General features: G+C 33.7%; 1 protein-coding gene across 1 annotated transcript in view; it reads right to left on the bottom strand.

Moving 5' to 3' along the window:
• Positions 1-23,418, bottom strand: part of LOC106870912 (orexin receptor type 2) — a 355,965-nt gene that overhangs the window by 39,439 nt on the left and 293,108 nt on the right. The window contains exon 3 of the mRNA XM_014917147.3: positions 14,473-14,857. Within this exon, the coding sequence (XP_014772633.1) occupies positions 14,473-14,857 (385 nt within the window). The remainder of the gene's footprint in view (positions 1-14,472; positions 14,858-23,418) is intronic.

Genomic DNA, 23,418 nt, shown 5'->3' with positions numbered 1-23,418 from the left:
GTATAAGTACATAATTATTTATATTACAGAGAGTTTCAGCTTTATATAGATAATATCTGAAACAAGCGGGAAAGTATAATGTAATTTTTGATTTAATAATTTATCTGTACGTTACACGCCATATACACATTATTATACACCTATCAAAGAGATTGGGTAGATTATTGTTCAGTCTCAAACTAAAATAAAACAATACGTATCTTTAGCTATTATCTTTCCCCACGAATTAGAGTCTTTGTATATATATTTGAATACAAATAGTTCTGAAAGATAATTTACATACAATAATTTATACCGAATATATAAATATTGATAGTAATAGGGGACTGATAAACGTAGTATTAAAACACTGTTATTGCTTATATACTAAAAACACATTACCCTGAACAAATCGTCACGTACGCCTAGCGTATATTATTGTGGTAATTCCATAACATTTCACAAACTGTTAACCGTATATAATTCTAACAACAAGACGTTAGAAATATTTCTTTTGTGTACGACGTTCGCAACACAAAATGTAGAATAGTGTAAACCCAGATATAGAAATTATTAGGACTTTAGCTTAGACCAGAATATCAGGCTGAACAATGAAGGAACCGTTAGTGAATTAACAGACAACCTATGGATAATCTTCAGATCAGGTCCCCCTTTCTCGCCATACCGGCTTCCTCACATCAGTCTCGTTGATTCTGAAGTTTGTTTAAGCATTACCTTCTTATAGACATTGTGAGAATCATCCGTACATATACCTAACACGGGCTCGCTGCAGACACTCACGCACTCGCACATATGCACACACAACACACACACACACACACTCGCATACAGACACATGTTGACTGTATAGGCGAAGAGGTATATACATATATATATGTGTGTGTGTATGTCTGTGTGTGTGTGTGTGTGTGTGCGTGCGTGTATGTGTATGTATGTATATATATGTGTATGTCTGTGTGCAGAAGAAGAAGAAGAAGAAGAAGAAGAAGAAGAAGAAGAAGAAGAAGAAGAAGAAGAAGAAGAAAAGGCGAAGAAGAAGAAGAAAAAGAAGAAGAAAAGCAACAACAAAAGCAAGAATTACAAGTGAGAAGACGAGAATCAAAAACGATATCAGTTTTATCCCCCCCGACCTCTAAGAATAGGTGTTGCTTTCAAATCCAAACTAATTCCTGTTAAAGAAATATCTGTGTAGTGACAGCACACACCATTGATTAAATTCTGTTAGTTATGTCAGACAGTGCTGTCTCGAAGTACTATCAAATAATTTAACGATAGTCTTCGTAGTTTCTACCAGTGCATTTGCGCGTATATTTTCTCATATATTTCGAGTTTAGACTGTTGAACAATCTGTATATATTACACCAAAATATATTGCAAATGTATTGGGAATTATATATGCGTTCTTCTTTCCTCTAATGATTCGTTGTGGACAGATTGGACATTGATCTAAATCACACAAAATTAAACATCAGCAAGTATGGAAGCGAAAGTATTCTAAATGTGAATAGTAGCAATTTTATCAATTCGCTTCAAACAGAAAGTTCTAATATTTCTACGTATGCGTGATGATAAGTATCAACTACCTGTGTGAGTAATGAACAGGTCTCCTCTATGAGATGTGATTATCAATTGAAAAAATTAATTTATATGTCAAGTGCAATTTCTCCGACACGGATTTAATGTTAAATAATATTCAAAACAACATTGCGGCTATTATTCACTTGACACTTCTTATTGCGATGTTTTGAGACAAAACTTCAAAACTTATGCACAAATACAATAAAACTGAAGAACGCGCCTCCATATTTGCTTGCATCTATCTATCTATCTATCTATCTATCTATCTATCTATCTATCTATCTATCTATCTATCTATCTATCTATCTATCTATCTATCTATCTCTCTATCTACCTATCTATGTCTCTCTCTCTCTGTCTGCTTGTCTGCCAGTCTGTGACTTTCTTGCTGTCTGTCTATTTTTCTTTATATACATCTCACTTTGTGTGCTTGTACACACACACACACACACACACACACACACACACACACACACACACACACACACACACACACACACATACACACACACATACACACATACACACACACACACACACACACACACACACACACAGACGCACATATATTTACATATATTAAGTGAAACTGAACGGTCTCACTCCAGCACACACGTTTCACCTCATGGATCTACGCAGTACCAATTAGAATGGAATCAGCCACGATCTCTCAGTCTTTGATAGCTTTTTCACTCGCTCTTTCAAATTAAGCATCATCAGCAAGTACTGGCTGCAATTTGTGGACAATGTCACAAATGTATATACACACAACTATCCACTTCGCTCCATGAGAAAACTTAAACACAGGGTCCCACGAATCATAACTACATTTATAAGAATAAAGTAACGAATTAGTCGAAAATTGAAACGGCTAAAATATTTTCAGCTGCATCCATCCCAATCAAATGATAAGGCATAACTAGAATCAAAGTTGCATGGTTCAGTAGTTAGAGTGCCCGGCTCACAAATATTAGGTAGTGAATTCGATTCTCGCACAGAGAATCGAATCTTGCGCAAAACACTTTATTTCACACTACTCAAGTTCACTCAGCTGTAGAAATAAGTTGCAACGTTACCGATGCCAAACTGTATCGGTCTTTGCTTTTCCTTTTGATAACATCAGTGAAGAGGAGAGGCTAATATGCATGAACGACTGCTGATCTTCCATAAACGACATTGCTCGGATTTCTACCTCGGAGGGGATATTTCTAGGTGTAATCCTATGGTCATTAATTACCGAAGGGGATCTATATCCTTTTCACTAGAATCAAAGAAACACAGTCATTAAATCTACATAAAGACTGTCCTCGAGTGTCAAAGGAAATGTTTCTCCTCGTAAATCAAACTTAATAAGGTCATTGCATCATGTATTTAACATCTGAATGATGAAGATAAAACTCTGCATATTAGTGTAGATGACAAGGTTTAGATTCTGCAGAAGCAGTACCGCTTTACTTTTACCAATCATAACGTGGTTCGTATGGACAACCACCCAGAACACACTGTCCGATATATCATTTGACTTCCTGGTTACCATAGTAGCTCCAAAAACAATTACTCAGCCGCTGAATTCCTGAAAGATTGCTGGAGAAAATCTTTGAATAATTGCTATATTCCCCTTACATTCCTGTACCTGTCGATTGTCGCAATCTTCAAAGAAGGATGTGAGTTATCGGCTGTTCATACTCACATCTTATATCATCAAAATATTTAAGAAAGCGGTAAGATTTCGTGTAACTCATTTTCTGGAAAGTAACAGCCTACATGTTCTGAAACAGTATAGTTCCGCAGTATACTTCCTGGCTGAAACAGCTCCCGCATCACGTTAATGACATACTAAACGCACCGAGGGGGAGCTCTAATGCTGACGTCATATATATATTTACTTCAGCAAGGCCGTCGACAAGATTAACCACAGCATCTTATTAAAAAAAGCAGCCAGCACTGGAGCCCGATGAAAAGTATTAAAGATGATTGAACACTTGCTGGGTTAAAGAACCCAGGATATGTCAATCAAAGCTCAGCAAATCCATCAGTTGCCTCTCACCACCAAAAAAATATAGTATATTGCGCTAACTCATTTGTATTATGATGATGTCATTGGCGTCAACATAGGCCGCAACATACAAAATTTTGTCGGGGAATCTAAGCTTCAGCATATTGTCGACAGTGTAGGATATCAGACCATCTCCAATCAATTTACTTGCTGTTATCTGATGGCTGGAAAGCACAATGTGCAGCTAAACCGGTATACATTTAGCCCAGTTCGGTAAAAGGTTGAATTTTACCTTTCAAACACCTTTTCCTTGCGGGAAACTCCTTTCTGTGTTATCAAGCTTTATTCCATCCAATATACCGTGTGCTATGTCTTTTGTATGATGGGAGAAATACGCAAGTAGCATTGTTTAAATTATGTTATGTTGCTATGGACGGTAAAATTCAAGCAACGCTTCGGCTCCTTGTCAACTGACTACGTCAAAAATGAACGGCTCACATCACAATAGAAAGTCAAAATTAGTTTTGCATGATTAGCCGTGGTATGCTTCAAAACATGCAAAGTCTCAAAAGCGAACAAACTAATCTTATAACATACAAACGACTCCCGCGTGAATAACTCAAATGAACTCCACAAAAAGCAAAAAAAACGGATATGCCTCTGCAAACAATAATTCTTTTCACGGATGGGCTATGGTGCCTAAAATACGATTGTATTATGAAAAATCATGAAATGTTTCTTTCCATGTGGTCCTATTAATTACTTATGGCAGAATACATACACACAGACGTATATATATATATATATATATATATATATATATATATATATATATATATATATATATATATATATATATATATATATATATATATATATATATATATATGTATATATATATCTGTAAAAATATGTGACACTTATTCGGTAGCCATGATAAAACTCCGCGTTTCGGATGCCAGGGTGGGAGCCCACGCCAACAATTCTTCAGTTATACGGCCATTGAAAATTCCTGTGAAAAATGACCGTTAAAACAATGAGAAATTGCTGTGTAGTGACAAGGTCAAAACGCGTCTAAAACTGCGTGTATTATCGCATGCATGCATATATCTCTATATAGGCATGCATATATCTATATACGCACGCTCCCGTAGACACGCGTTGTTATAATGAATCGTATCATCATTAGTTGAGTTATAAGAGTTGTTATTATTATTACTACTACTACTGGCATATCAGATTTTCTCAGGGTATCTGGGCTCAGTTGTAATAAGGTGCGTGTATGTTGATTGCATTTCCATTTGCAGATAACCTGGATATTCTAGCCGAGATGTTATTAACGAGTCCCCTAATTATTGTTGGTGATTGATTAGATCCAACGTTGATGTATTTTAGGTTCTCATTAGGTTTATGAAACGGTTCGTGTAAACCTGTAAGCAAATCAAAAGTAGCATCTAAAAAGTTGACTCTACGGTATTCATTGATTATGGTGACGGATAGTCCATTATTGAAAAAAAAAACTTGGAGATGTTTTGTACTTTTCGCGCTGTACTTTACTACATTTATGTAGGAAGAATAATGTGTTATCTCTGTATAGCCTTCCATTCAACCCAGGAATATATAATTGTATCTGCGTTAGGATGTAAATTCCTACAAGGTCAGTTACTTCTGCAGAATCAAGTGATCCCATAGCTATGTAAGAAGATTGAAAGAACAGGCAAAATTACAAAATACTATCGCGTATCAGTATCGTCAAGTACCAGCGGATACAGAGGTGCTGAGCCAATTGTAGTAGTTTCTAAAAAATATGTTCCATTTTCTCGTAATGAAATTCGTTTCTGTAAACGCTACGATTACTTGCGGATTTCAACATGTATATTCAGTAATGGGGACGTCCTACTGTAGTCGACATCCGAAGAGGAACTTTGTATGTATGTTTGTATGTATGTATGTATGTATGTATGTATGTATGTATGTATGTATGCATGTATCAATGCATATACGTGCAGGTGCATGTGTGCATCTATAAGCATTTTACAATATATGTAATAATTTATTCTTTAATATTTCTGATTGTGGCACTTAATAATATATATATATCACTTTTACTTCTTATATTTTATACGTAAAGACATAAATAATAAGATTTCAATTTCTTTACACTCTAGATACCTACGACCACCCTCAGATAGAATCCTACTATAATGCAACAGTATCCGTTAAAAGTGCACAGCTGTAAACTTTGTCGTACAGTTATATATGTGAGTGCGTGCGTGTATGTGTGTGCATGTGTGCTGTGTGTGTGTTTGTATGTGTGTGTGTGCACGTGTGTTTCAAAACGTCGTTGATATTGACATTAAAATGATCAATAAACCTTATTAACGAGTTAAATGAGATCAATGATATCTGAATGTTTTGTATTAAAGGAATACATCATCATTTTTAATAAATGATGACATGTATTGTTAATCTTATATTAAATCGTTTGTGTATAAGTTTGCACATCGGTAAGCGACTGAAACCTAACAAATAATCGACGTTACTGATTCATTTTCCTCAATACCCTTAATCTTATTGAAGATTGGATACACATATAGTTGCTGACATTAATGTGTCTGAACAAAGATAAACTGTCATTAAATACTTGATATTAAGAATTGTATTAAATTTATAATCACTTGATATATAATTTCATGGATTATGTGTTTAAGAGATACCAAGCTGCAAAGAATTTCTACATATTTAGACGAGTCTTTCTGTCTCTGTGTGTGTACAGACAAAATACGCGCGTGCACACATGCACACACACACACACACACACATACACACATAGATACGCACACACACACACACACACACACACACACACATAGATACGCACAAACACACACATACACAAACATACACGGACACACAGACACAGAGAGGGAGAGACACACACATACATACTTACGCACAGACACACAAATACACACACAAATACAGTCGGACACACACATATGTAACGTATTTTTCTATGTATCATGCAAGGTTTTATAATTTAGACAAAACACTACTCTGCGTGCAATGTAGCCTCAATAGAATGTTAGACCAATTGTCAAAAATTAGGTAACCCCCTCATGTCAGTAATTCGTAGTGATAATAAAATATTAAAAATCAGAAAAATTTCATTGTCTGGTAATAGAGGAATACGAATAGTCTTTTTTTTTTAAACTTTATTTCGGCATTTATGTGGGAATGTAGTATCTAATTATACTTCGCACACTAATTTGTATAACTTACATCTGAGACGTGTTATATTATTTAATAAGTTACTTGTAGGATATATAATTAGGTATCAAGATGAAAATATTTCTCTTCGACGGTCAGGGTTATATAAAACATCGATATTGTTACTCGAAATTCTGTTTTACGTCCGGTATGGGTATTTTTTTCGTCAATATATGAACCAAAATACAGTACCCCTGAAGGAAGATAAAGTTAAAATATTGTTGTCGCGGAACGTAGTTTCTTTTACAAATATTTTTTTTTATTTCATAATTTGTATGACACATTGCTAACTAGTAATTTTTTGGAGAAACAAATTTAAAATACATACATGAAATATATTTCAAGTGATTGCATAGGGAAAAAATATCTAATTTATGCACATAAATAGAACGTTCTTTTAACATGCAAAATCGTAAAATAAATTTCATTACAGTCTGTTAAAACATGTTAATTTAGGTTTCAACATTGTAAAATAGGTGTATGTTCTATTCAATTCTGATCTTTATATGCCCGGAAATACAATATACATACATATACATACATATACATACACGCATATATATATACATACATATACATACACGCATATATATATACATACATATCTAAATACATACATATCTAAATACCTGCGTATATATATATATATATATATATATATATATATATATATATATATATATATATATGCATATATATATATATATGTGTGTATGAGTGTGAGTGCGTGTGTTTGTGTGTGTTTGTGGATAGATAGACAGATAGATAGATATAGATATACACGTATATGTATATATATATGCATATAGGGATGTGTGTGTTTATGCGTAGATGTTGAGATAAATTTCATAGAGAAATCAACATATCCAATACGTCTATCAATTAGATATGTTACATGCTCCACTTTTAATGAAAATTACGTTTCATTGATTATCAAATATTTACTAAATAGTTGAGAATGCTTCTTATAACAGACCAAACGCTCAAAGCAGATTTTTCTATGCTGTCTGTTAATAATGACTCAGATTATGACTTCGCATGAGTAAAAGATAGGAATATTAAATAATTCACTTAATCAAGTATGATTTCTTTTTCCATCTCCCCGCAAATACAGAAAAAGGAACGAGGAAACGATATGACTTCTAATAAAACAATTGAGCTCACAGTAAACAGATTTCTAATAACATTAGTCTTGAAAATCGTTGTCAGTTCCGTTTCAGGCGTCTTAAAAACTCTATACAAATGATGTCAGTTGTAGATTCCGTCGACGACATTAAATTAAAATCTAAAATATATTTCGAATGTTGTCGTACAGGGTACTCAGTATGTAGTCCAGATGGTTTTAACATCAATTAATTTAGTCTTTAAGATGTATATTTAACAACGCATGTATGCTTTCATTTAATCATTCAGTAACTACCTACAAGAACAAGGTAACTGACACAGCATTAGAAAGTTATTAACACTCAGTCGTTCTTCGTAAAATTTTGCTGACGGGATCTGCGAAAAACATGTTGGATTTAATGTACCAGTTCCAAGTAATCAAAATAAACTTTTAATGAGACAATTCCTACTGCACACTTTTGCCCCTCTCTCTTACACACTGTTCGCAAGCTTATGCGTGATGGATGCAATTAATAATGTTATGATTATACAATATACTACACAGTCACATATTTAATGTATATAACTTGGTGTAAAATTGATACTTGCGTAGTTATATATTTTCATCTACGATTGTAACCTCCTATTTTATACGCGGTAGTGCTGAAAGATTCCTAACTTTTAAGAAGTCACGAAAGACCTGGTCTATGACCCAAACTTTCGAGGTCTTTTAAGAAAAACTGCAATAAGTGAGTGAACCAGGAGAGGAATATGTTGAATAAAATCAAAATTAACTGACCCACCTGTATTTTCTTTTGCTCAAAGCCAGGAACATTACTGAGCACCCCACTTTATGTGTGTCTATGCGTGTGTGTGTACATGTGGCAGCGCATGCGGGTGTGTGTGACCGTTTGTGCGCATGCGCGTTCGTGTGTACTTGTACGTGTGTCTGTACGTGTGTGTGTATGTGTGTGAGTGCGTAAGGTGTGTTTGTGTATATGTGTGCGTATGTCTGTCTGTACGCATGCTTTGATTTATCTTCCTTTCCCCATTCTCTTTTGATCGACGTATGCGCACTTTTATTACTTTACTTTCCACAAACGTTTATGCACTGCGTTGTGCGCAAATTCCACCGTCGTAGGCGTGACCCTTTGCCAGTTTGACACTGCTATCGAAGCAGCTACGAAATAGACTAGCCAATATCTACTATATGTATATATATATATATATACGAGTTCCCCTATTCTTGCCTGATTGTAAGTATTTTTATGCATGTGTTTGAGTCATTTCATGCGTGTGTGTGCGTGCGTATGTGTCTGTATACATATTTTGTAGTTCTGAAATTTCCATGCCGTGTCAATTTTGTGAAATGTTCATGCACAACATATCGCGTAACCACAGTTTCCTCACGTGTAGTGCATCATGTAGGTTACTTCAGCTTGTTTATTTCTCTTCAGATTCTACATATTTTCATGCTACAGATCGTATATATTATACAAACGTGGTTAACTGTTCGTTTTAATGAGATAATCGTAGACGCATAGGTAGCCGAATCCTTAAGGCATATTTCTCTGTAATAATGACGTTTTAGCCTCCTGCGTGTTACTTTGAACAGGTGGCTTTGCCATGAACTTGACGTTTCTACACAGTCGACTAAACTTAGTGAGAGAAACTAGGATGGAAGAAAATATTTCGAAGGCATTTTCATGTAATGTATCTACACTTCAAAGCACAATGTCACTAATTTTCCTTAAGAATTACATTAAGTTGCCTCCTGTCTATGGAAAATTACTTGCACATTTAATGAGAATACAGGTTCAATGATCGAAGAATTGGAACACGCATTGCCGCAACCAATGTAGATCCATTTACATATAGAGAAATAATAATCTCAATTATATCTAAGTGACAACATAGAGTGAATTTACACAGTTGATAATTATAAATAATGGAATTCCACACGTCACGTCATAAGTGTTGCTCTACATAACACATCAAAATTTCTTCATAAGCGTTTGGAATGCTTTCTTATAATGAGGAACTTGGTACTAGCGTCAGCCTATTTCAATTATTACCAGGTTGACACAAACACCAAATTACTCATTATATCAGAACAGAGGTCGGTCAGGCAGTTTTCTGGATCTTAATTATTATTGTTTTTCATTTTCATTTTCTTTGTATGTATGTCTCACAGCATAGGCAGCTCGAGGTGTCCGAAGAGATACTTCCTTTTTTTTGTTTTTTAAAAGAAGATTTTTTTTCCTACAGATCTTCTCTCTCTCATACACTTTCTATACATACTCAAATACAAGCACACCCGAATGTGTTTGTGTTTTCACGTGTTTGTTAGTAGGAATAAGTAAATTAATTTCAGCACACTTTGTGCATGTCTTTGTTTTCTTGTTTTTTTTTTATTCTTTGCCTTTGAGCTAATGTGTGACTATATTCGTTCATGTTTAATTACTGATTTTCGATGACAAGACGGTCACAGATTGCGTCGATATTGTATACACGTATATAATATTAGAAATTCTAATGGAATCTGTCACCTCGCTGACATCAATACATAACGTTACTATCTTTAGTGACACTAATTCTCCAAAACGCATTTATAGATGTTGATTTGCCGTTCTACCTTACGAGAGACAAATTTAAATATATGTGATATATTAATCGAAATAACTGAATTTCAGTACAACGTCTTTGGTATTGATTATATGGGAAAACAAGACGGGCTCATAAAAATATTAAAAATAACTGCTTTTAATACTAATGCTAAAACTCTCAGAAGCTTAAGATATTTGTTCTTTGGAAAGAACTGCAATGAGTATGGTAACTACAGTTAAATTTAAACAACAAAGTCTAAAATATTTACCTCGTCAAATACAAAATGTATGAATTATAACGCGTTGCTCTCACAGTAGAGAATGAAGGGTGTTTAAGGGTGGCGATCTATTAAAAACTCCGCAATAAAAACTGGGAAAATATATATCACAAAGCAGATTATAATAAATAACCACCACAAATAATATGGCGGGAAAGTAACAATAAAATAATATTGATTCTGGCTTCTAAGTAGTTGACATGAAATAATATATTACTGAATCTTGATATTGGAACTCGTGCCAGATCTATTTAATGCTGACAGAAACGAGAAACTAGAGATACCCAAGGAAAATGTCTTAAAAAATAAGAACAGAATACTATTTGGGGATATCGAATACTCATAAAAAGGAAAACTATTTCTAATGCACAAATATTGTACTCAAAGAATAGCAGCAACAAGAAGAGTAACAACAACAGCAACAGCCAAAGCAACAAGCTGTGTCTTAAATTTAGATTTGAATTCAATTTTCCTCTCATTGAAATTATAATCTCAATTCATCCCTCTCACTCTCTCTCTCTCTCTCTCTCTCTCTTTCTCTCAGTCTCTCTCTCTCTCTCTCTCTCTCTCTTTCTCTCTCTCTCTCTCTCTCTCTCTCTCTCTTTCTCTCTCTCTCACTCTTTCTATCTCTCCCCGACTCACTCTCTGCAAAACACATGGTTCAATTGCTACTAACAGGAGGTAGGGTGTTTATTTACACTTAGGACGTCCTATCGTGGGAATCGTAAGGTAATATCTTCGCATTTTTCATGCTTAAATTTAGATTTGAATTTAATTTTCCTGTCCTAATATTTAATTAATTTCCAGTTAGAAACAGTTCTCCGTCTTCACACATCTGTACGCTGGACAAAACTCACCCACCCCCTATCAGCAACCAACAGCATCCTTTTTACCAACTAGACAGCTATTTGGAAAATGAGCCAAGCTCTGTGAATGGCCGTGAGGATAACGCTTCAGTGCACATATATGGCTAGACGGCCAAAGTAGGCCCCTTGCTACCTCCAGGTCACTGTAGGGAAAATATTGTCCCTGTAACACCACTCCGGGGCCTAGGAGTCCCTTCAGACTTGGTCGGCAACCACTCTTGAAAAGGTGACTTAATAAAAACACCGATGGATGTGCCACCAATATTCTCAGGAGTAAAAATGTCAAATACAAAGGTATAAAACAATAGATTGAACGAGACTGGCGCTACAAACAGTATACAAGATGATAGGTGTGGAATCCTGGTGCCATGTCTCACAATCGACCTTGGGGTGGTGTCACTATAAGAAATACTGGTGATTGCACAACCTTACAAATGCTACCTCGAAATGAGTGATGCCAAAATTAAATAATAACCGCAAATGTGCTATCGGGACTGGAACTGTTTACCATGAGCTGTCACCCACGACAGGCAGGGAGTTTTTTTGATCTAGCTTCGGCAAACTGTCATCAAGCTATTGATCAGGACCAAAATCGCAGTCAAGTGTTGAAAGAAAAAGAAAAGGCATGAAATGGGGAAAAAGAAGTAAACAAAATAGTAATAGAATGGTGGCTGAGAAGTGAACGAAATAAAAGAGGTTTCATAAATCTAATGAACAGAAAATGGGATGAAAAGGAGATTTTGAAGTATCGGCTTAGTGACTGATTGACCAAGAAAGAGAAATCCGTAGGAACGACTGGATTCTGGTATAGAGATTGAAGAAATTCAGAGAAACAGTAAAACACAGTAGAAGGAGAATGAAACAGCAGTAGCCGAAAGCAGTGATGAAGGAGTAAGAGTTGAAGAAACCGAAACAAATGAAAACCGTAGAGCACCAGAGAATACTGAAAAAGAAACTAATGAAGACGATCTGGATGGACGAGTGACAGCAAGTATAGCACATGACTTGATTGATGAAGATGAGAATTTAGAAACGTTGCGAGGTAGAGTGACCGAGAGAAACAAAGAAATCCCACCATGTGTAAGTTATATGGACAGAAAATAATTGAGGAAAGTCATATGCAAAGTCAATGACGTTTTAAGCTTGATTAAAGTAGAAAACATATTGCCGTAGCTAACATAGTAGGTTACAAGCGAAAAACTGAACATCCAAAAGTAAATGAAAAGAAAGATACAAACTGGAGGAAAAGAATACGAACGAAGCTACACAGGCATAGAGAACTGTACCATGTTGCAGTGGGTAAATTGACAAGTCTTAGAAGTAATTCTTGTTCAGTTGACATGAGAGGTAAGTGCATGTGGGCTTAGCTGAAACGGTTTGTAATAAGAATTTAAGCTCTAATATTCTACATAATGTGCAACCAAGAAACTATGTCGTTGCTAGCTTCCATTCAGTATTTGACACAATCATCAGATTGGTAGATATATTTTATCTATATAATGAACTATATTTGCACAAAGACACAAATACAATAAATATGTAATGATCCAGAATAGGAAGAAAGAAACATTTTCTTAGTTTTGTTAAGACCGTTAGGTGTATTCACTTCATAATCAAAATAGATTATCTTTTAGCTAACTTTATTGAGGGTGCCTTCTTTTTTTGCTTTTTAGTTAACACAAGCAGAATATTATTACCAGTAAAAATCACTACGGATATAATTTATTCTTTTGCCAAACTATCAATATCTTTGTTCAGAAGTAAATACATTGCAAACATTTGAAAATAGTAATCCATTCGTTGGTATATTAAAGGGTACGTGTGTACAGAATAATTTATTTGTACGTTGAATTATCCATGTATGCTGAAATAAATTTTTAAACGGCAGTAAAAGAAATATGTTTGCTTAAGAAATGACTCAAGAGTTTCTAATAAATTATATAAATGTAAATAATGTCACTTGATTTTTTTCATAGTATAAAAGAAGAAAATCATGTATGCAGATACAAAAAAAATTAAGCTATACAAATGACTTGTATACAATAAATGATTTACAAAATGGAATATTGTTACTGAGATTATGTTTCAATGAATTGGGAACATTAGCTTATCAGCATATATTTTCTTGTCATGTGATTAGTTTGGGTTCTAACAAAATATTTAGCGTACTCTGGAATCTATGCACCTCAGTCAAGTATATCTAATCGTGGATAAGTATTATTAATTTTCCCGAACTCAGCTACTATTTGTTTTCCTTTTTTTCTTCATATATGCTCCAAATCTCTCGTGATATTGTTTTGAAAATTTTACATGTTTCACTTCTGTTCCATTTCACTAGTTTCGTTAGGTTTCTGAGTACGATATAGTCTCTTCTAGCCTTATGTAAAAGGCAACTCGTTAAAGAATCTGCACAGCATAGGTAAAGTGGTATTTAATAACGTGACTAGGTAATTCAGACAGAAAAAAGCAAAATATTTAATCTATCACTCATCTCATTTATGAAAAGCATCTCATATTTAATAATTCGATTGTTATAGTATTATATTTTGAAATGCAAAATATCTGAATTCAAAATATGTTGTTATTACCCTCTATGTACAGATTTTACAAATACAAACAGCTTCAAGCAATTAGATTCTGTATATACTATAGCAAACACGCATATGATTTATTTCAATAATATTTTATGAAGCATTCAGTAATATCCTAATTAAAATTATTCTTAAGTTATTTATATAAATAGGGATCAGTATAAGTATATAATATGATCTCACCTCCAGCAGTTTCATTGACACCAGGAATATCTTCACGCCACAATACAAGTGTGATTCGGGTATAAGTGAAAGCCATGAGACAAAATGGTAGGAAATAGAGTGCAATGAATAAAAACATCTGATATATAAACTGCGATCTTTGTGTCCAGCTTGGTCTGCAGGACACTAACCATTTCACGTAGTTGTATCTCATTGGAAGGCTTCGATATGTTCGTGCTGTTACCAGATCGGGTGACGCCACGCACGCGGACAACAGCCAGATCGTAAGAATGATGTTACGGGCCCGCGATGCTGTGCTCTTGAAAGAAAGTGGATGACATATGGCATACCAGCGCTCAATAGATATGGCACTAAGCGTTAATACAGAAACTGCAACTGACACAGTCTGGAAAATAAAAGAAAGAAAAATAGATTAATGCACTTTAAACGTTTCAAAGGTTGCTCAGTAGACATTTGTATCAATTTATTACAGAACTTCAAATATGTAAAGAATGTTGTCAAATTGCTGTCTAAATATTTTGGAATACTGATCCTGTTCTATTTTCATCAATAGCTTTCAAATATCCCTACCTCAGAACCACGAATTACCATATCACATCACAAGTCAATGTTTCGCCATAAAATACATTAACGCCTATGCAAATTTGACTCGAAAAATCAGCTAGAGATGATGAACTATCGTTCGAAAAACCTTATGGAATGCCTTGCGACGTGATGTCATTGAAGCGTCTGGAGATGTTTGTCCAAGTATATAAAATCTGGCGAATTGAACATTAGGAGAGAGGACCACCGCGCGGTTAAGAAGGGACAATGATACTTTTCTTAATGCGTTCATTTCCTGCCGTATACTGATTTATCTTATTTAATGCAGTTTCGTGTTTAACAAAAGGTCAATAAACCTTATTGCAATGCAGAATCACGGGCAATATCATATATTATTTGGTCCTTTTCTTTTGTCTTCGTGAACTATGAGTTACTTTCATATTATCTGGTACATCATATGATACATGAAGCTTACATGCTCGTCACACGATAAATGTTCCATGAAATATATATATATATATATATATATATTCTCTAAGAGAAAATGTTTCTCTGAAAATCAGAAAATATTCATGAAAGTTAAGCGTGTTTCGCTAGAATGCATGATAATTGTTTTTCTGCAAAGAATAATCACGCATAGAATAATCACGCAGTGTATGCTAAGTTCTCTAAAATTAACAAGCATTAAAATAACTATGTGCCTGAACGTTAGATATTCAAATAAACATTACAGTAAAAATAGAGGATGCCTTTGGGACAAACACTACGATGAAAATAGATATAGTAAAAACTTTGAACTGTTCTCACGAGATCATTTTTGCAAGTTGGAAAGACTTTAGTTTACTTCTTTTGGAGCATAACTTGTCCATATAATCAAAAGTATATTACATTGGAAAATTGGTAATATATATAGATGTTTGTGTGTGTATGTGTGTATGTGTATTTCGTAAAAGTTGTAGAAATATGATATAATATATTTACGTCTTTACATCCACTTTTTTATTCGAGGATGCATCATAGTAAATGTCATGAAGACTACGACCAACCTCAATGACAATCTGTACATAGATCTTCTAGGGGATTTCAACCTCTCTTATGTTCAATGGCCTCAGAGTCGCCTTTTCTGATGTATGCCACTGCATGCATTAAGCATACAGAATTTCTGCTTGACCTCACAAACATGCTCTTTATGGAGTAAATAGTGTTCCAGCAAACAAGGGCGAAAAATATCCAGGACTTCTGCTTCACAAACAACACGTCACCCATCTATAATGTTAAGATGACACCAACGATTTTCGTGGACCACAATTTAATTGAGCTATCAATGTACAGTCTGCAGAGGTCTACAGACAAGCAGGCTACTAGAAGTACCCAATTTCCCTCCAGCCTGAACTTTCACAAATCTGTTTGGAATGGTATCGAGAAAGAACTCATTGGACAAAACTGGTCTGCCAATCTTTCTACGCAAGATATTGAGGCAAAGTTACAACACTTTATGACAATCATGTATGACATATGCAGTAAGCTCACTCCAGAGAAAATGCCAAGCCAGCAGAAAGATACAATATACAGGGTTAGGAGGATTATAATGAGACGACGAGCAAAAATTTCAAATCTCTTAAATGGGCCGGTAAAGAATAACAGACGATCCTATCACGAACAATCATTGCTCGAGATCGAAAATGAATTCAACACTCTAATGAAAAACAGAGGGTAGAAAGAGAAGTCGCAAGAACGATATTCTGGAGCGGCAAACCCAGAATTACATACGGTGCGGCATCTTGGGATTGATATGAGCAACAATGCCTCATTCCACATGCATATGACCAAGATGGTGACAGTGTACAGACGAATGACTGGATGGATTGTGAGAACCTTCAGAACAAAAGACGAGGAAGCTATGGAGGACATTTTCTCAGCCGTCTGGACGACACTTATCAATTGTGGTCACTTTACACTGTCGGATTAATAACGTAATTTGAGGCAGTTCAGCACTGCTACACAAGGAAGATTGTATCAATGGGACAGCTGAGCTACTGGGAGAGACTGAAAGAGCTACGTCTCTTCTCCCTGGAGTGAGGATAGAAGTGGTATGCAGTGATATGTCTGGAAGATACTAGAGGGGCTTGCACCAAACTTTAGAATTGAGAGTTACACCACACATTGAATTGGACGTCACTAAACTGTTCCAAAAGTCCCAGCTGTCCGATCTAATATGATGGCAAATGTACTGCAATAGCTTGGTATTCAAGGGCTGACAGCCATTCAACGCCTTGCCAAAATATCTGGAGGATCGCCACAGAGAAGGGGTAGTTGTTTTTAAGTAACACCTTGAACCCTTGGTATTCAAGATCCCAGATGAACCAATATTAAAGCAGGAAATTCAAACGAGGGCTGCAGCGTCAAATTTCCTCCTTCCCCAAAAGCCAATCATATACATTTGGCCAATTAAAAGATGATTACACTAACAGTGCCCCAGCAAGGCCGCAACCTTCAGGCTTAAACATACAAGAATAAGGGATATATATATATAACATAGATATGTGTGTATGTGTGTGTGTGTGTGTGTGTGTGTGTGTGTGTGTGTGTGTGTGTGTGTGTGTGTGTGTGTGTGTGTGTAAGGATGCATAGCGCACGAAGCTATAGAACCAAAGTCTAATATTGAAAAAGGGAATTCCGAAGAGAAAGGAAGAAAAAAAGTCAGAGCAATAGCCATGCATCTCGTCCTTTTTTTCACATCGCCTAAGAAAATCAACAACGATTACACTTATTGTTACATAAGTTCTAACTAAAAGTAAGACAATGTGCTTTCTTTAGTATTACATATGATCTAAATTTTAGTGGAATTATAAACTCTACTTCACATTTTCTAACCATCGTTACACATTACGGTGACATACACAGTGACATACACAGTGACATACACACGTAGACATGTGTCTCACACACACATGGTTTGCATATAATATGTAAATATTGTATATATATATGGTATACAATATTCATATGCAATACAAAATATATAAATGTATATATGTCTGTGGGTGCATATATATATATATATATGTATATATATATACGGAGATGCACTTGCATAGCAAGTGACCTGATCTGAGATCGTGTGCTGGAACGAAAACAATTGCAGCGTGGAAGGTGTTTATACGCCATTTAAAATAACACACAAAATCCGTTAGATTCACTTCAACATTAAAATTTAATTTGTATATATATATATATATATATATACATGATGGACAGAGACATTAAGATATGTCTATACACACTTGTATGTATACAAATACACATATTGATCACTATCATTATTCATATATATATATATATATATATATATATATATATATATATATATATATATATATATATATATATATATATATATATATATATATATATATATATATATATATAAATATGCCTGTCTGTGTTTCTATTTCGTGCTTGTGAACTGACATGATTATTTACACTTTAGAGAATGCGTTGATTAGAGCATGGTATTTTTTCTCTTCATGCATCAAATTTATACAAAGAAACACAGATTTTCTTTTCCCCTGTTTCAACGAGAAGAGTATGATTGCATGGAAAACCATTGGGTGAAAAAAGAACTGTATTCTTTCTCATAGATATCCTTTCTGTCATCAAAACTCCAGTCGAAAATAACAGTTAACGCAATGAGATATAAAAAAGTATACCACAACAATCGCAAGAAATGCACATCGTTTTTATAAAGGTAATATATGCCTGTTATATTTATGTGAAGAACTTTGTAAACTATTTTCTTAAAAAACTTCTTAAAGTATTTTTATGGCGAAATGACCATCACCAGTAATAGAATATGTATCTATATATATATATATATATATATATATATATATATATATATATATATATATATATATATATATATATATATATATATATATATATATATATATATATATACATATATATATATATATATATATATATATATATATATATATATATATATATATATATAAAGCATGAATAACGTCGTTTGGGCATTCACTGTGCAACTTTAACATGTATTGTGTAGTGCATTGCAAACTTGCTTCAAATATAATTTTTTCCGTATTTGATATAAAATTAAGAAAAGAAACGATGTCTATACAATTACGTACTTCACGTTCATATATATATATATATATATATATATATATATATATATATATATATATATATATATATATATATATATATTTATTATATTATATTTATTATATTATATTATATTATATTATATTATATTTATCTTATGATATTTACTTTACTTTATATTATACTCATTTATTGTGCTTTTAATTATTAATTTTTCTATATGTGATAGTGGATTTTCATCGATGAGTTCTTGAAAATTGGTTATTTTCCCTAAAACTATATATATTTTATATATACTTTATCTATAAGGCTCAATTTAATTTTTTATAAATTGATTTTAATTGAGTTTTTTACCTGTAATTTTGGATTTTGTCCCTAATAATATTATTATATATATATATATATATATATATATGTATGTATGTATGTATATATATATATATATATATATATATATGTGTGTGTGTGTGTGTGTGTGTGTGTATATTCATGTATGCATGTATATATGTATGTATGCGTGTATGCATGTGCATGATTATATTCTTTATGCATGTATTTATAGTGATATATTGATATGACGCACATTTACACATCCTGGAAACTCTTCTTGGCATGATGTTGTAAATAACTAATCTCGTGTAAGAATATTTTCCAACAATCCCATGTATAGAGAAACTCGCATAAACACACTCATATACCTAGTTACATATCTATATATATATATAGATATCTAACTAGGTACTTATCCAAATAGAGAATGCTCGACATTATGTTTATGCCATTAGATGTGAAGTGCCAATAAGTTCTGTAATAATTAATTATTAAAAGTCACATATATCTGAAAATATAAGAAAAACTTATTTGTTATATTTTTCTTTTTCAGATTGAATCACATGCTAGAGAACTCTATGCATGGTTTTCATCCTTGTTATTTATTTATTTACTTAAGATAATGTTTACTGATTTCTTGAATTTCCCGAGCACAACTAATTTTCTCTAGTTCAATTATATTGATTAGTATAGTTGTTTTATAGCATTCTTTCGAACATACATTTTGTACACTAATGGATTCTTTGTTTTCCATAGAATAATTAGTTTTCAACGAAGTTTCTGTGGTAAATGAATTAATTAAATATTTTAAGTACATTGTCATACCGAATCCAGAATGTCAAGATATGGATGAAGAGTACAAAAGTTGGTTTATATTGAATGCGTGCATATGTAATTGTGTATATATATTCGTGTGAGTGCTGTGTTCCCTTGTCTCAGATTGTTGCTACGAAATTAATATGCCCATTAGTTGGTAAATCTTACATTTCAATTTAAGGTAAGGAAACATAGTTTTGAGCCATTACTACTATTTTAGTTGTTCTCCCAGCACTTCAGAAGACAAAACAAGGAAGAATTTTCCAACACTTTCTTCCAGCAACTGACTTTCTGCGCTATGCAACAAAGGTACAGAACGTTTGTCTTTTCGCTTCAGTACCTGTCTCTTCCTGGAGAATTTGCGTCATCTTGAGAAACAAGAATAATCACTTGAATTATTTATAACGAGATACACTGCTAAATCAAAATATAAATATGAACATACACCCCCAACTTCTATTGACCGCCAAAGAATTTTGCCCAACACGTACTCTGAAGCCGTAACCAACTTATTGATTAGGTACGATAAAACGTTTACAAATGTAGAATAAACGAGACAATGTTTTGCACTGACCTGCTTAAAAAGTATGAAAATCTTCAACTTAAGCAGTCACGCATCAGCCATTTCCATCGACACACTCAATGCGAATCCTTCCTAAATCAAACTATCGCAGTTCGCAGTCAATTCGATACACGAACTCTCTGAAGTACTGATACTAAACAACATTAAACAATACAGTGTGTAATTAAGACCTTGGAAGAATGTTAATAATCAGCTGCCTTTAAAGATTCTTATTACATGCACAAGGCGTCAACATATCTTCTAGTTTTCGAACATGAAATATTCCATTCGGTTAGTTGGATTGTTGAACTGACATTCAGTATCTCTTTCGTCATACCAACTTAAATTTACCTCCGTAACTCACAACTTGATAGCGAGCTGAAAATCAGGAAATTCCCTGTCGTCTCCGTAGATTGCTTAGGTCGAAATAAAGGCAGATGCGTTTTTCTCAATGGACATCAATGCAAAACTTATACTATCCGATAGTATTTTGCGCCTGTGCTAATAGGAATCCTGAAACATTTCTACAATGCTTCTGATTTTGGTTCGACAATGTCAGACCCTTTATACTAAATCACAATATCAGAAGCACTGTATTGATGCACGACGCCACGATTATCTATGTAGACTCAACTACAAATACTTAGAAAGCAAGAAATAGCATATGAGCTGTAAAAAAAAATCCCAGAAGCACAGATGCTGTTTTACATAAATTATGCTACCTGAATATCATCTTTTGGTTTTCCCACCGTAACACGCCAAGAGTGACGCAATCTATTATATATTATCCATACTAACGCAATCCAAAATATCACAACCGCGACAACTTATTTCTTTAAATAGGCAGGATACTTTGTAATCATAATCTTGGTTATTCCAAAATGAGACCAACTAAATACATCATGATGCATATATATGACACTATGAATCTGTACCAACCTAACTGAGTGTAACACAAAACGATTTATTTCCCCCTGACTGTTTTTGCATTGTGTCTCCTCTGGGACTGAAACAGTTTGGAAAACATTTTTTGCACGTAGTGACCAACAAATGTTCAAAACAATCCAAAAGCCTTAACGGTAATAGGCATCGGTATACATGAAGGGAAAGAACATGAAACACAATAGACTGCCTGAAGATAGTGTATTCTTTCATGTAGAACAACGACCAGCACCCAATCGATTGCATTAAAATGCTTGGTTTACACACACGAAAGAAAAAATTATCTGCAGATTAGTATGAAAAATTACATCGACAAAGGACTTCAGTGGAAGAATGGACCATTGAGAATGTCAAAGATAGTCCAAACACATTTGGTTTATTCACCAACAAATACTGAAATCTTGTGTAATCCTAATATGTTATACGCTACCTTTAATAATCCTACTGGTGTTGTCTTATGCGATCCTTGTATTGGTAATAATACGACCTACAGCTAGAAGAAGCCGGTCATTGACAAAATTTCAAATGCAATGTAAATCTACTCATTGTGAAAATAAAACGCTATATATATATATATATATATATATATATATATATATATATATATATACATACATGTCTGTGCATATGAATACATGCCTATTTGTGTCTGTGTATGATTGAGTTAAAATAATCTGATCGAGATCACTTCTTTATTATTGATAGCTATGTCATATTTAGAGGGGGATGACATATGTAGAGGAGAAAAACAGTAGATAAAATATTTAGCTCGGTGACAAACTTTTGGATAAATTAAGTCCAAATTTCTGAAACTTAAAGAATTCATGAAACATAGCAGGCACACACGCACACATACACAGACACACGCGCGCGCACAAACATTAACTCACTGACTCACGCACTGAATGTAAAAACAACTTCAAAAAATATTGTTTCGTTGATATATTTAAATGTACTTATAAAAATATACATAATCTCAAAACGGATAGCTACTTCGAGTTAAAAAAAATTGCCTTTGCATTTCATGTGGCAGACTGAAGAAACATAGTGTGCATAGGTTATCGATCGTATTCACCGACGCGCACTATATTGACTTGTGAACGTAGTATTAACTCCGTGGGATGATTTCCACCCACTCCAAATTGTATAAAAAAAACAAGGCAGCTACACTGAATCTTACAATTTGGTTGTTCGCAAATGATTACAACTTTGTGATATTTACTATAAAACGGTATTTTATAATTTGAAATATCATGAGTAAAAAACAAGTTAATTCATGAACATATATTTTGAATTTGTTTCTTATTAACGAATAACACGTACCCACAACAAAGTCGTTTGTTATTGTACCAATCAGCATATACTTTCGTATTACGGTAAACGAGTTTACACATTGGAATTCTACTAATATTCCGTGATCGGATGATAAAATATATAATGTGAAGCAAATCACTTTCATATCTAGATTCTGTGTATAAATTACAGCTAAATAACATAGGTTTACTAAAACTGATTATATATTCTGGGATTATAATTAAAAGTAGTTCTAGCATTAAGTTACTTTCTTAATTAATGTTATATCACCTCCGCTTATATAATCACAAAATATATGTACT

Source organism: Octopus bimaculoides, chromosome 8, assembly GCF_046866305.1.
Source record: "Octopus bimaculoides isolate indiv1 chromosome 8, ASM4686630v1, whole genome shotgun sequence".
Taxonomy (NCBI): domain Eukaryota; kingdom Metazoa; phylum Mollusca; class Cephalopoda; order Octopoda; family Octopodidae; genus Octopus; species Octopus bimaculoides.
The sequence above is the reverse complement of the archived record's forward strand: the minus strand, read 5'-3'. Positions and strand labels throughout refer to the sequence as shown.